Below are 13,734 nucleotides of genomic sequence, written 5' to 3'. Positions count from 1 at the left end.
TCTCATATTTCAGCAGCCGACTATCAGTGAGCCATTTCTCAGCCTTTTGGTCCAGTACCTCACGCACATCAGGAGGGGAAAACACTGTAATAATAGCTCCAAAAGTTACCTTTCGTGCTTCTTCAATTAGTAAGGCTGCTGCCACTAAAGACTGTAAGCATGTTGGCCATCCCCTGCTTATGGGATCTAATAATTTTGAAAAATATCCAATTGGTTTCTTACTTCCAGCCCAATCTTGGGTCAGAACCCCATCAGCAGTTTGATTTAAGGTAGTTACAAACAATTGAAAGGGCCTTTTAACGTCCAGCAAACTTAACACTGGAGGCTCAGCCAGTGTTTCTTTTAGTCTCTGAAACCTATTCTCACCTCTTCTAACATTCACCTTCTGCGCTTCTCTTAACAACTCCTGCAGACCCCGGTCTTGCCAATCATCTAATTTTCCTAACTTCTTTCTAATATCTCCCCATAATTTGGCCACGAATTAGGTTTTTAATAAAGCCTCCCCTACCGGGATGTAGGGTCTACTCCCGAATACATTTGTGAATTTTTTTGCTCGCTCGCCGCTTTATTCCCCGGCCGGGCTCCTACAGCAGCGTAGCCAGCTCAAAGCACTCGGCGCAGCCCCCGCGGGGGTGCAGCCGCGGCCGGGCTCCCTCCCCGCGGCGCCGCGGGGGGGCCGGGTCCTGGCGCGGGGCTGTGCCGCGGTACCGGGGACCGCCCGCCGCCGCCTCCCCAGACCTCTGCCCCACTATCTTCTAATTGCTTGTTTTTCTCGGTTACGGGTTCGGCTAGCTGGTGGAGGAGAAGGAGCGCTAGGTTTCGGTTCCTCATCCTCTGAGCTTCCCTCATAAGGAGGAGGAAGATTTTCTAAAGGTTCCCATTCTTTGTCTTTAGAAGCTTTCTTATCTGGATTCTTATTTTTCAATACAAAGATTTTTGATATTGTCCGGGAAACTTTCCACGTGTGTGCATAGTCACATTCTTCTTGGTTGTAGGGTTTCTTACTATTTACATATAAATTTAATGCCTGACATATCCATTCGTCAATAGTTCCGAATTTTGGTCAAAATAAATTAGATTTAATAGGTTCTTTGGTCCATTCGACCATGCAGTATTGAATCATTTTTTCTATACTTTTTCCTTTTGTTTCAGACCAATTAGACCTATTTTTTCACATACAACCCAGGGGACTGTCCTGGGGAATACTGGGCAAATCGCTCCCTTTCTTGGAACCTCTCCGTGGGTTCCCCGAGCCGCGGGATTTACTCCCCTTCTGGCCCATGGTCCTGGGATAAAACTAATCCCGTATATCCTTTCCCTAGGCTTAAGTCCTGGGATAATACCTATCCCGAATAACCTTGCCTGAGTCCTGGGATAAAACCTATCCCGAATACCTAAGTCCTGGGATAAAGCCTACCCCGAATCCCTTGCCTGAGTCCTTTCAAACTTTTCCTTTCGCTTCGCTCCTTCACCAGCCAGGCTCCTCGCGAAACTCTGGAACCGCGCCGAGAAGGGCTCCGCGCTCGCTTCGTGACACTGTCACGTCTCAGTCACGCCACACTCAGGCAGAAAACCCTCCCGCACCAAGCACCAAGCGCCACTCACAGTCCGAGGTCTTCGCCTGGATCCTCTGCGGGGAAATCTCCGGGAGCTTCTTCTGGGATTTCGCTTTTCTTTTCCTTGTTCTTATTGACTTTTGTTCGTGATACTGCCGGTCCGAGACAGTAAAGGAATCCGGGAGCCACCTAAGAGGTGGACCGCCTCGCCTGAAAACCAACACTTCATAGGTCCTGCAGTATCACGTCGGGGTCACCAAATTGTTATAAATCCAGAGGCAGAACCAGAATATACTTTTATCAAGTTATTGGAATAAGAACAAGCTAAACAGCACTTGGTACGGCAGGGAGCAGCGAAGACGTTTCTGCTCCGTACCGACGCACACTAGGTGGAGCTCTGCCACTTCTTTTATAGTCTATCCTAATACATATGCACAATATGGGCGTATTTCTCCCAAAAACTTCCCACCTCCTGGCTGCGCACGAGCAATAGACCTTCTCGAACCTTCTCCTAGTCAGCACATGCGCAGTAGAGCCTCGAGAACTTTCTCGGGTCTTCTGCTGTTGCTAGGGTCTTCTGACAGGGGTCCCTCCAGTACTTTTCCACTTGCCCAGTAACAGTCCATATGAGTCTGTGTTTACTGAGAGAAAAAAAACCTCCAAACCCTTTTAACAACGAGACCACGGCAAATCCCCCTTTAACATACATACACTGCAAAATACCAGCAGCACACCTGTGCCTAATATTGCAATCACTGTATTTTTTTAACACAAATCACCACCATATTCTTCACACCTGGAAGGCCGCATCTGTAACAAAGAGATTTTGCTCTTTGGATTACATCCCACAGACAAACAATTACTTTTCAAAGCCATTAATTATCAACGCCATAACAGGGATCGTGTTTTTCCTCAACTACCCAAATTTCTTTTTTTTCCTCCGCTCTTTCTTCCACGTTATTTTTTAATTGAAGAACTTTTTGAAATTAACTGCTTTCTATAGGGGAACCTAACCAAGAACCTGCTTCTTACTGAAGATCTTTTTAAAAACAAGTATCGTGGCTCAGACACTAAACGCACACTGGGCATGTCGTTTCTGCAAAGCTGCTCAGGCACCCGGCGGTGCAGACGCTCGGCGAAAGGCAGCCTTCCGCGTACTTCAAAGCGGCACACAGACATTGCCCAGCGGGCTTTTAAAGACTTGAAGGAACCTGTCATAAACTTTTCCCATGCTTCCTTCTGTAAATTCCCGGTCAAATTCCTGATGCTACGTCAACATGACAACAGAACTTACAGATTACCTCGACACCAGATTATCTTTAGCTCGAAGAGGAAAAGAGAAGTGATAAGTAACTCACTACACGTGTCTTTTATTTCACTTTCCGATCGCAAATCGGCGGTAGCTCACAAGCCGCGCCTCGGGCCGGCGCGCCCGGGCTCCGCAGCAGCGGCGATGCCGCCGAGACACCGCGGTTGGGCGCTGCGCGGCCGCGTCCCTTCCCACGGAAGGGGGACGAGGCGCCCCGCGCCCCCCACGCACCCCCAGCGCGAACCCGTCCCACCCAGCCCCTGCTCCGGCGAGAGGCTCCGTCCTCGGCCCCGAGCAGGGGCACGGGCGAGGGCTGCGGCCTCCCCCGCCAAAGCGACCGAAGCCATTTCCTCTCCACACGGAGGAAGGCTCGGGCACAGAACGTGCCGGCCGCACGGAGGCGGGGGCACAGGGGCGCCCCGGCCACCCGCCCCGCCCGCGCCGGCGGCGACGGGACGGGACGAGCCGAGCCGAGCTGACAGCAGCAGCCAGCCTCCTTGCCCCGCCCCACCCCGCCCCTGCCCTCCGCCCCGCCTCCCCCCCGGCGCCGTCCCTCAGCTCTCGGCGGCACGGGGCCGCCCGTCCCCGCGCCCCCACCTCCGCCGCTCGGGAGGGCTCCGCCGCGCTCTCCGCCAGCCGCCGCTCGCTCCGTCGCTCCTGCCACGGCTGGGCTCAGCGCCGCAACTGGCGACCCGCAGCCCGCAGCCCACCACCAAATGGCGTTGCTAGGAGGTTGCCAGGAGGAGGGCGGCGACGCGACACAGAGGCACGCCCGCGGCGTCACAAGGCGGGCGGGGGCCCCGCGACACCCCGCAGGCTCCGGGGAGCCGCCGCCGCGTCGGCCCTCTGCGGGGGGTGCCCGGCGGTGAGGGGGGGCCCCTAAGGCGGTCTGCCTTTCCGAGAGGCTGCAAAGATACCGGCCCCTTTCCCCCGGCCACCCCGCGTACCGCCGTCAGCCCTCAGCGGGGCTGGGCACCGAGCGGGCACCGCCGTCCCGCAGCGCCCGGGCTGCCGGTACCGCTCCCGAGAGCGGTCCTGTCCCCTCACCTCACTGCACGACGAACAAGCCCTTTACTCTCCCAGTGCTGCTGACGGGACTGGCACAACAGGTGCCTTTCACCCAGTCCCAAGCGTTTCTGGTAACCCCGTATGCCTCATCAGGTAACTCGGCGAAAGCAGTTAGACGTTAAGTAAACCAACCGTGCAAAACCTTCAACCGTTTTCCTGCCAAGAACTTCGGAAGACGAGGAACATAAAATCCGAAAATAAAAATTTCTAACCCTCATTCAAGAATGACTGCCAGAAGATGGCGCTTTTTTGGGAGACTCTCGATTGCTGAATCATTTTCCGCCCTTGGTGATGCAGCCTGTTAATTGTCTCTCTACTTCCCCGGACAAATCGTTAGAGGCTCTCAAAACACGTAGCCAGTCAGCTTTAAACCAACAGAGGTTTAAAGGACCTCATAGGACTAACAAAGACACCTTTGGAAACCACTGGCATTAAGAACATTTCCAAAGAGTTGAACGCCTTTTTTATTTTTGGATGTCTTGCGGTACCTTCTACTCGCTTTCAGTCATGTCTTCAAGTCTGGGCAGAACATAAATACCCACTGTAAAACAAACAAACGAAACACAACTCTTCAAGCAAGTGTACAGATCAGCCTTCTGCACCCACAGGATGAAAAGAAAAAACCCAAACTAAACCCTCCCTCGCAACCCTTGCTTCCTCTGCTGCTCACTACTACTGCACGCATGGCAGTTTTAAGTCGTGGCCACCCCTCTTGCCGCCCCGTGCCTGGCACAGCCCTTCAGCCACCACCTCAGAAGGAGCCTTCAAACCTGTCAGCCATCTATCAGCTGTCACCTCAGCAGAGCTCACCAAGCATTATGGCTGAAATTGGGTTCTCCAAAACCCCTTATAAGCAGCCAAACATCTCACGGGCAATCTAATTTAAGTAGAAAAAGAGCATCTGAGGATAGGGCAGTCCTGAAACGCTGCAACAGCCTACGTACATCAGCTCCCTAAAACCCAACGCTTTGCTTTTTTTTTATTCTGGGAAGGACTAAACCTTCTGAAACACTTCCAATCCTGATAAATGACCCTCCCCACTCTTTGCATTTTTTGGTCATTTCCCCAACGGACCCCGTGATCAACATACAGCACGTACGTTGCGTGTGCAAGTTCGTCACTGTCCGTAGGTAATGCACCATCATTTTCTTTTTGCCCAGTGCTCCCCAGCTTACACGCAGTACTGTTCCCAGCATGACATACCTCTAACACCAAACTGCCAGCAAAGGTCAGAAACAATCTAGAATATACATGATGAGACCCCCCCCACCACAGTCCTAATGCAAGACTGTTGTGCTAATGTACGTATTTTTTTTTTAAATTTTTTTTAATTGCACTGTCGGAAAGTTTACAGTATGTCCTTCCTTCTGCATGGCGGTAGCGTCAGTGTGGCAGTCAGACACGCGGTTGCATGCTTCTGCCTACTTGCTATTACCACCGGTTATATGGAAGAGACAAAGAGCACAGAGCTGAAATAATTAAATCCTTTACCTGACTGACTGAAGTGTTAGGGTAAAATGTATTAAGTCTGGAGCAAGGGCTAGGAGCTTTAAGCAACACTTCATACAGAATATAGAAACTTTGTCCCAGAGAGGGTACTGGTTAACTCTACTCATTAACGCCCCCGTTATCTGTACCTGGCATACCTTTGCCCTTCTCTTCACTAAGTGCTCCTCTTTATTTTAAGAGGGAAGTCTCAAAACAGGAAATACGGATCTGAAGCAGACTGCAAGTCAGACGGACCTGGACCTCCCAAGGATTACAAGGCATATATATGAGAATGAACTTTGCTAAGTGATGCTGACTGAGTCCAAAGAGGACTGGGGGAATGGTAGCAGTTGGATGCAAGAACTGCGGGTACTCTCTCCTGTCCAGGTCTTTCACGCACAGTTGGAACTGGAAACATACCCTCTCACCTCTACGTATTATAGAGTCAGAAAGCGAATCTCCGTGGAAACGAGTTGACTTTTTCCTGCTTTATGAAAACAAACTGGTGCCAAAATGCATGTTTTAAATCTACAACGAGGAAGGGTAGAGCGTTCTGCTTTTCCCAGTATACCCAAGGTGGAGAACTGCTTTTTTGATGCATACAAATCACTCTTTTTTCCCTGCTGAAATCAGTTTATTTTATGCTTACTATACCAAGTGACTTGAGCATAGCATCGGCAAGATACGTACACACACACGCATATGTATGCATGTATTTTATGCTTCCTCTTGGCAAGTCAATATTCCGATACCTCTGTACCTTCTTGCAGACTTTCTTATTTGAGTCCAACAACATTTGGTGTCAAGTAAGACCAAACAACTACCTAGTTTTGATCAACAGCTATGTAAAGACACGAATGCTCTTTCATACCAAAAGTGTTGGGCCAGAGGCAGAAGCGATTGTTTCCGATCTACCTGTTGGGGAGCTTGAAGAGGGTACCATTCCAACACAGCAGTGCAAGAGCAAGCACCCCTCTAAACACCATTTTTAATCCTCTAGGAGAGAAAGGTTTCGGCTACGACACTGCTCTCACCTAGGGGAAAACATTGCATATCTTATTCAGTTTTCTAAAAACCAGTAAAGTTAGAATTTACATGAGAAAGTTTCAGAAAAACTGGGAGTATGAAATTGTAGAAAAGGACATTGCTTCAACATAGTATCACTAAGAAAGATAAGGCAGAAAACAAAAGATTGGGGAAAAAATAGGTATTTTTAAAAGTCTTATTTTACAAGTACAAAAAGCAATGTTTAAAAATCAAAATCCTGGAAGATACTCTGGAAAAACTGACTTCTAAAGCACAAGACTTTTCTGTGACAACTCCCAAACAATGTCACAACTCCTGAAAATCCTGCATTCAAAGGATTCAAAAGGAGCAAAGGTATGATCCAGCCCAAGTAACCCTCTTTAGTGGCACTTCAAACTCTCCAAGCCATCAATAACTCTGGAAGGAAAGCAGAAGTGCTAGGAATCTCCTAAAAATGATTGACATTTCACAACTGAGAGATCTCAAAGCAGGTTACGGTGAAGTATCACAGGGCACAGACTCTGCAAGCAAATGGTACGAGTAAGACAGCCAAAACATTATATATGGCATATATTTTGAAAGGAAATATCAAGCATCCATGACAGATTCTGATAAAAAGTACAAATAACTCCCACTGACCCGACAGTATCGTATTTTACACCAACCGTAGCTGTATAAAGACCCTGGCTGCACTTCCTGGCAGGCAGGACTGACCAATCGTACTGTAGGTTTCAGCAGCAGCAAGATGCTGGCCATACCAAAACTTCACTGTGAATTACGAGTACAAGCTCGAAGTTGAATCAGATTTTCCCCCAAATAGTTGACACTGTCTGGGACACTTCCCCCCACATGCCGACCGCGCTCACCGCAACCCACCGGCCCTCGGCTCCCACCTGACCAACGACAGCTCGGAGCTACCGCTCCTTTTCCGCCGATCTGAGGTACTTCCACCGACAGCCCGCGCACACGACGCGCCGGCTCCGCTCGCTCGCCCGGTCGCTGCAGGGCGCGGCCCGGCTCCTCCACCGGCGAGCGACCCACCCGGGACGCCCGCCGTCCCCGCGGCCGCCAGCTCGGCCTTCCCGCGCCTCCCGGAGGCAGGAGGGAGAGCCCGCGGCCGGCGCGCCTCCGACTGCGGCGGCTGCTGGGGGGAGGCCGGACCGCGCTCCCCTCTGTCCGCGGGGCGCCATTCGCAGCCTGAATACTCTTCACTCTGCTCTTCCAGCCAGTGAATTCCCAGGGCTGTGAAGAATATGGTGGTGATTCGTGTTAAAATATGATGACTTTGTTAAGAGTTTACCATGTACATAAGTTGGAGGAGATTTGTCATGGTTTTATTGTTAAAAGGAGTTTTTTTCCCCTCAGTGACAGATGCTAAGCGGGTGGAAAATTACTGGCGGGACCCCTGTCAGAAGCCCCCAGCAACACCGGATTGCGCAGGTGAAATATGATTGGAGGAATCCCTGCCAGGAGCCCCAGCAACACCAGAAAGCCCGGGAAAGTTTGAGGGACGCTGCTGCGCATGTGAAGGACGGACTATAAAAGAGAGTGACGTAGCACCACCCGGTGCTCGTCGGTGCGGAGCAGGAAGCCCCCCCTGCCCCCCGGCGTGCCAAACTTTTTTTACTTGTTCTTATTGCAAATAAATTTATAAAAGATATTTCGGTTCTGCCTCGGCATTTATAACAGGGCTTATTCCTGCGTGGTTTTGCCCCCTCTGCCCAGAGCTGCATGCTGCTGCCTGGCACACAGCTGCTTCGCTGGCCTCTCCGCTGCCTCCGTGCTTTGGGCCACCTGCCCTCACGCTCCCTCATGAACCTCAGGGAGCTCCTTTCTGCCCCGAAGGACTTTGCATGCCTCTCTCTGGCTGAAAGCTGGGACGGTGTGGGGCTGCCGGTGGAACCAAGTACCCTACATGTATTTTAGGGAATTTATCTTGGTGAGGAATACCAGATACAAACACTAGAGGACATTTTCAGATGCATGTCTGCGGTACTGGATGTAGTCGGACCCGGTGCAGCGTTGGTTGCAAAGTCTAGACCGCTGACTTTAAATCGCCACCATTAACTTATAAAGTGCCAGATCTCGTTGTTTGCAAAGGACTTAAGGTATCTGAAATTCTTTCAGACTTTTATCCTGTATTGTGGCTCATAAATGAAAACAACACTCTCTTCTCCAGCCTGATTTACAAACAAGAAACTATTTTGGTTTTGTACAATTCTCAGTATAAACCAGATGGCATTAAGAATGACAATATATATCCATCAGCTTCTTTGCACTTCAAATCGACTGTGCCTAATAGAGAGAACAGGGCAAGAAGTCAGTCATCAGTTCTGGTCAGGGAAAATGGATTCAAGCGCAAAATTTGCATCTTTTTGTTGCGCCTCTTTAGGGTATGTGCTAAATCAGTGTTGGAATACTTATCCAGCCTTACAAAACAGCAATCTTATAAAACCTTATTAAAAAAACCTTTATAAACGTTATAAAACCCATGACTCTCTCAGGCTGACAGATGTGTGTCTTCCTCCCAACAAATTTACATTGACCCTAAAATGGAGGGAGTAGTTCCTGTGAAACGATAGCAATACTGACATGAGGGCTGAGCAGAGGGAAAGGACTTTAACTGTGGCCCCTCGTGTCCTGCAGAATCGCCAGTGAAGAAAGCTGCTCTGTGTGCTGGTTCTGGGAGCAGCATCCTGAAGGGAATGGAAGCTGACCTCTATCTCACAGGTAAAAGATTATGTTGCTGTTTCATTATCTTTATAAAAATAGTCACTAGCAAAGAAAACAGGAAAAAAGGAGAGAGGTGACTGGCTGTTGAAAGATTTGGCCAGAAGGAATTACCCGTTATAATTGAGGAACAGTTAGTTACTGGAATGACAGAATAGTAACATTAGAGATTACGTGGATCAGATGGCTGTGTGGCACAGCGAAGGTTATTTGAATTAAAACATTGCTATACGTGCGTTATTTCAACACAAAATCAGTGTTGATGGCAGTCTCTTGCAACCTGCAGTGTGTTTCTCCTTTGGCAAGACACACGGTATTTCCTCAGTTTCCTACAGAATTCCCTAACGGAAAATGGAATATAACGTAGTCCACAGAATCTTCCAAAGGAACCCCATAGCGCATCTGACCAAAGGGACACTTAGTCCATTATCCTCTTTTCCGACGGTGCGACAGCTACTCCCTACAGGTTGCTCGACAGGCGAAGCCTGCCTTGCACTCTCTAGGACTTCATTCGAGCAAGTTCTCTGGCGAGGCATGTCCTGTCTCCCCCTTACACGCAGCCCTGCAGAGCTGACCCTCAGACAACCCCTTCCAAGGCTTCCCAGTGGCCATCCCCCGTTACAGCAACCCACGTGACAGCCAGACGGTCCACTTCCAAACCACTCTGCGCGCTCTTATTTACTGCCCAACGTGGCAGCATCTACCACTACTCAAAGAGGGCGAGGAATTCCTGTGGTTTTGTCTCACTTGATAACGGCGGATAGCAGCTCAAAAGTCCTTCAAGGGACACACTGGAGTACGAGTGCTCCATGTTCTTATACTGAGCAGAGGGTGTTGCATTCCCCTAGTACTAGGGGAATGTAGGTACTAGGTGTTTTGCTCTTCTGATGGCAGCTGAAGAAAACAATTAAAATAGTACTTTCTTGCTGTTAGGAGGCCTAGTTTAGAGAGCAGAGGGTGATCTTTTCCACGTGTTAAATAAAAGTCTCCGGCCAGTTGCACTTTTACCAAGAAAATGCAACTGGGCTCATCAGTATCTTTTTCTTAAATTTTATGCCGGCGGTGGAATTAAACTTCAGTAGCCAAAAAGCTGTAATACAAAATAGGGCATTTACAAAATAACTACTACACGCAATAAATAAATTAATATTTTTTTTGTCTCTTTGGAGTGACATCTGCATCAGCCTTCTCAGCTACAGGAGACAGCTTCCTTTTCTCCCGTTTCAAGGGCAAGAAAAAAGGATGTTTCAGTGCTTCCCCAAGAGTAATGCGCTTGGCTGGGTCATACTCCAACATCTTCTGGACGAGGTCAAAGAGGTTCCTGTGGTCAGAATTGTGGCAGGCCATGAATTCCTTCGGGAAGAAAACAACACAACATGGGGTTTTTTGATGTTGGAATTGTACTTAAAGCTCCTCTCTCCAAGCGCCTTTTCCCTCTGCCATCTTACCTTCAGGGGCTTACAGCGCCTTGAGACAGATCTTCCAGCGGAACTGTGTTCATCCCAGTCCAGCCGGGCACCATGGAAATATCTGCGTCTCCTTAAACAAACAGACCAGGGCTTGTTATTCAAAGATTCGCTAGAAGTTTATCAGCATGTTTGTTCTTGGGAACTGATCTGGGACTATTCCACAAAGGTGGCCAGCTTCTTAAGTACAGCAAAAGAGGAATGCGAGTTTATTCAACTTTAAAAAAAAACGTGCTATTAAGCCAAATCTGAAAATACTTAAACTATAGCACAGTCCAGGCGCAGAAAATGTAATTACCTGGTTTTCTCTATCATGTGCCCTGGCAAAGGCCCCAGTACTCGCTCCATCATTGCCAGGTGCTGTCTGTTGTCACGGGCCTGGAAGGAAAGCAAGAGAGACATTTTTGTGTGTCGTTAGAGGAAGTTATCAAGAACCACACTTCATTCTTGACTGTACCCTGCAACTAATTCCAGATTAAGGAAAAAAGAGAGGCTGTAGTCATCTGTTTCCCGAAGTAAGTTACAATGTACTGAAGTTTCTTTTCCCTTATTTTCCCCTCCTTATTCTTTCTTTTCTTTGTTCGTAAGTGTCAGCAAGACTGTCAAGATGACAGAATTCAGGTATTGGAGTAGTATTCGCCGACGGTGATAGAGGAAGCTCGTCTGTTACTGGAGTGGCTTGTGCATTACAAGCGTTCACAGGGTGATCCTTCCCATCAAGCTGCTGCCACAACGTTTACTGCTGAGGAAGTTCCTTTGTGCCTGCAGCTTCTGTTCTCTTCCACTTGGCATTACAGAGAAATGCAGCTTCATTCCTGACACAGAGCATTCGCCTTAGTCCCCACCTCCCTGGAGCGTATTTTCACCAAGCTGAGGAGCATTATACATGCTGCATCCTTTGGAGTTTCACAGTTACCTACCTGAAATACTGCGAATCCAAGGTAGTATTCTAGGAGGATACATCCTATGCTCCAAACATCACATGGCTGCGACCATCCCAGTGCTGTGACAAGATGCAGAAGGTTCACATGTGTATCAGACCGCAAACACTTCCACAGCTCAAGCGAGATACACGACACAGCTCTGGCAGTTCCATAGCATACAGGAAGTCCTACACTCAAGATCAGCCTAACAGATGTCTACTGACCCAGGATCACTTCAGGAGCTCTGTAGTATCTTGTAGTCACCAAAGCGCGATGATACTTGTCATCATACGTTGCGTTCCCAAAGTCCGCAACTTTGATGTCTGTATTTTTCAGTCTCCGTTCATCGCGTTTCTGAAATGACACACGATGGCATGCAAGGGACCAAAGAAACCCAGACCAGAGCTGAGGGGCAGGTGGGGAAGAGGACAGCAACTTACCCGTTTGGGGTTATATTCTTCGACATAGTCAGACGTCACAAATAAAATATTTTCTGGTTTCAGATCTGTATGCGTCAACCTGTTCACGTGCAAAACTGCAAGGTAACACATACAGTTAGCAAATTCTGTGAGGAAAATGTAACAAATAAAGCAAGAAAGAAACACACTTACAGTTCACAGATTTGCAGATCTGATAAGCCATCTGTCTAATGTGCTCCAGCCTCAATGGCAAAAAGCCATTCTCTTTAATAAAGTCATAGGTGCTGAGCCCCAGCAGCTCGAAAACAATGCAGACGTGCCCATGGTACTCAAACCATTCCAACATCTGGACACAGTGACTGCAAAAGCAGGAAAATCCATGAATTGCAACAGAAGTTGTAGAACGCCGAGATGCATACGTCATACGTTCCAGAAAGCGACGTCACAGAAATCTTAAAAGCCAAAACAAAGTACAGTCGCCCTTGGCTACCCACTGTGTACTGTCGGGATCCGATGCATTTAAGTGTTGCAGTACTTTTATTTCTTCATGAGCTGCTTCAGAGTACCCATGAACGTTTTTTACTATTTTCACAGCCACATGTCTGTCTTCCCTGAAAAGACAGGTTTGAACAGTGATTAGAACAAGGAGTAGTTTTAACGAAGAATATTCAGTAATTATCACCTTATACATTGTTTATGACAATGGCAACCTTATCAGAAAAGGGGTTTTTTTAAGTACATGCTGACTGAATAGAATCAAGGTTCACCAATGCACAAAACCAACTAAATCTTTAAATTTTGAAAACACACTCGATACCTTTATATATCGGCATTATTCTTAAAGGCCCCGTTTACCTCCCCTTTGTATTTACGTACGCTGGGCTAATACTGGAGAAGCTGCCACACCCCATGGCCTGACACGACTGTCAGTCAAAAATGACAAGCCCCCTTCAGTCATTTCGGTAGTGAAAATGTAACTGAGGCGTCAGATGCCTTCTAGAGTGACTAGAAACTCGACAATCCAGTTTCATACTATTTTGCACAGAGCAAAACCGCCATCAAACACAAAACCCGTTTGTGACCCGTAAGATGCTCACTGCTGGAACCCAAATGGCACTGCATCGTCACGGATGATCCCTGAAGGGGAGCAACGTGACGGCCGAGACCTTACTCGTTATACAGGCCTGGGGTGGTCCAGGCCCCAGGGCTGCCCCGTGGCGGGGTGCAGCTTCACCCCACATTCTCTAGGCCATCTCCCCACAACAGCCCCCCGACCTCTACCAGGCTGGGGGGCACCTGCAGAGGACACACCCATCGCCTCGCCCACCACAGTCCTGCACACCCCCCACCTCCCGGTGCTGTACCAACAGCAATCCAGGTTTGGGAACTGCGGCAGCCTTTCAGAAATACGCGGAGCAGCAGATGAGGAAGTAAAGATAAAACCTGATACGATCAGAAGGCGCTTCATGACCCACTCGGTCATAGTATCAGTAAGAAAAATTACTCGTATTAATTCAAGACTTACGCTCTGCGATCGATGCATTCCACTACTTTTCCAAAAGTACCTTGACCCAAAGTAGCAATGATCTCATCTATAAAGAAACTCAGTCACAAAAGTTGCAAGTTACTCAGCTATTAAAAAAACAAGCAAACAAATGTAAAACCAACAAAAACACTAAGTACTCCCACTGAAGCTATTCTAGACTGTGCTGCTTTAAACTGCAAATCTCTAGTTTGAGAGGTGTTATT

General features: G+C 48.4%; 1 protein-coding gene and 2 long non-coding RNA genes across 4 annotated transcripts; 2 read left to right on the top strand and 1 right to left on the bottom strand.

The window, feature by feature from the left end:
- Nucleotides 1–6,647: 6,647 nt before the first annotated feature.
- Nucleotides 6,648–8,106, top strand: LOC141925380 (uncharacterized). Its single transcript, XR_012623851.1, has 2 exons — nt 6,648–7,388; nt 7,813–8,106. It is a non-coding gene; the product is annotated as an uncharacterized LOC141925380 (long non-coding RNA).
- A 2,105-nt stretch (nt 8,107–10,211) lies between these two features.
- Nucleotides 10,212–13,638, bottom strand: LOC141925376 (dual specificity protein kinase CLK4-like). 2 transcript variants are annotated; one of them, XM_074829504.1, is made up of 9 exons: nt 13,511–13,571; nt 12,480–12,596; nt 12,178–12,344; nt 12,007–12,101; nt 11,791–11,920; nt 11,564–11,646; nt 10,942–11,021; nt 10,626–10,716; nt 10,212–10,530 (listed from the first exon to the last, which is right to left on the bottom strand). In XM_074829504.1, the coding sequence occupies exons 3-9, from the start codon at nt 12,329–12,331 to the stop codon at nt 10,321–10,323; spliced, it is 843 nt and encodes a 280-aa protein (XP_074685605.1). In that variant the 5' UTR covers nt 12,332–12,344; nt 12,480–12,596; nt 13,511–13,571; the 3' UTR covers nt 10,212–10,320. The 2 variants fall into 2 exon arrangements, with proteins under 2 accessions (XP_074685605.1, XP_074685604.1); XM_074829503.1 differs by having other exon boundaries at nt 12,178–12,596; nt 13,511–13,638.
- LOC141925379 (uncharacterized) lies at nt 11,020–12,068 on the top strand. The gene is made up of 2 exons (XR_012623850.1): nt 11,020–11,158; nt 11,232–12,068. It is a non-coding gene; the product is annotated as an uncharacterized LOC141925379 (long non-coding RNA).
- Nucleotides 13,639–13,734: the final 96 nt, after the last annotated feature.

This window comes from Strix aluco, chromosome 6 (genome assembly GCF_031877795.1).
Source record: "Strix aluco isolate bStrAlu1 chromosome 6, bStrAlu1.hap1, whole genome shotgun sequence".
Lineage (NCBI taxonomy): Eukaryota > Metazoa > Chordata > Aves > Strigiformes > Strigidae > Strix > Strix aluco.
This window is presented reverse-complemented; position numbering and strand designations above follow the sequence as displayed.

Bases quoted from the DNA above. Each gene is read 5' to 3' on its own strand.
- LOC141925376 (XM_074829503.1), bottom strand. From the start codon at position 12,409: ATGACGTATGCATCTCGGCGTTCTACAACTTCTGTTGCAATTCATGGA. The intron at 12,102-12,177 runs GTAAGTGTGTTT...GTTACCTTGCAG, and splicing joins GATCTGCAAATCTGTGAACT to TTTTGCACGTGAACAGGTTG. The intron at 11,022-11,563 runs GTAGGTAACTGT...CTTTCCTTCCAG, and splicing joins TTGGATTCGCAGTATTTCAG to GCCCGTGACAACAGACAGCA.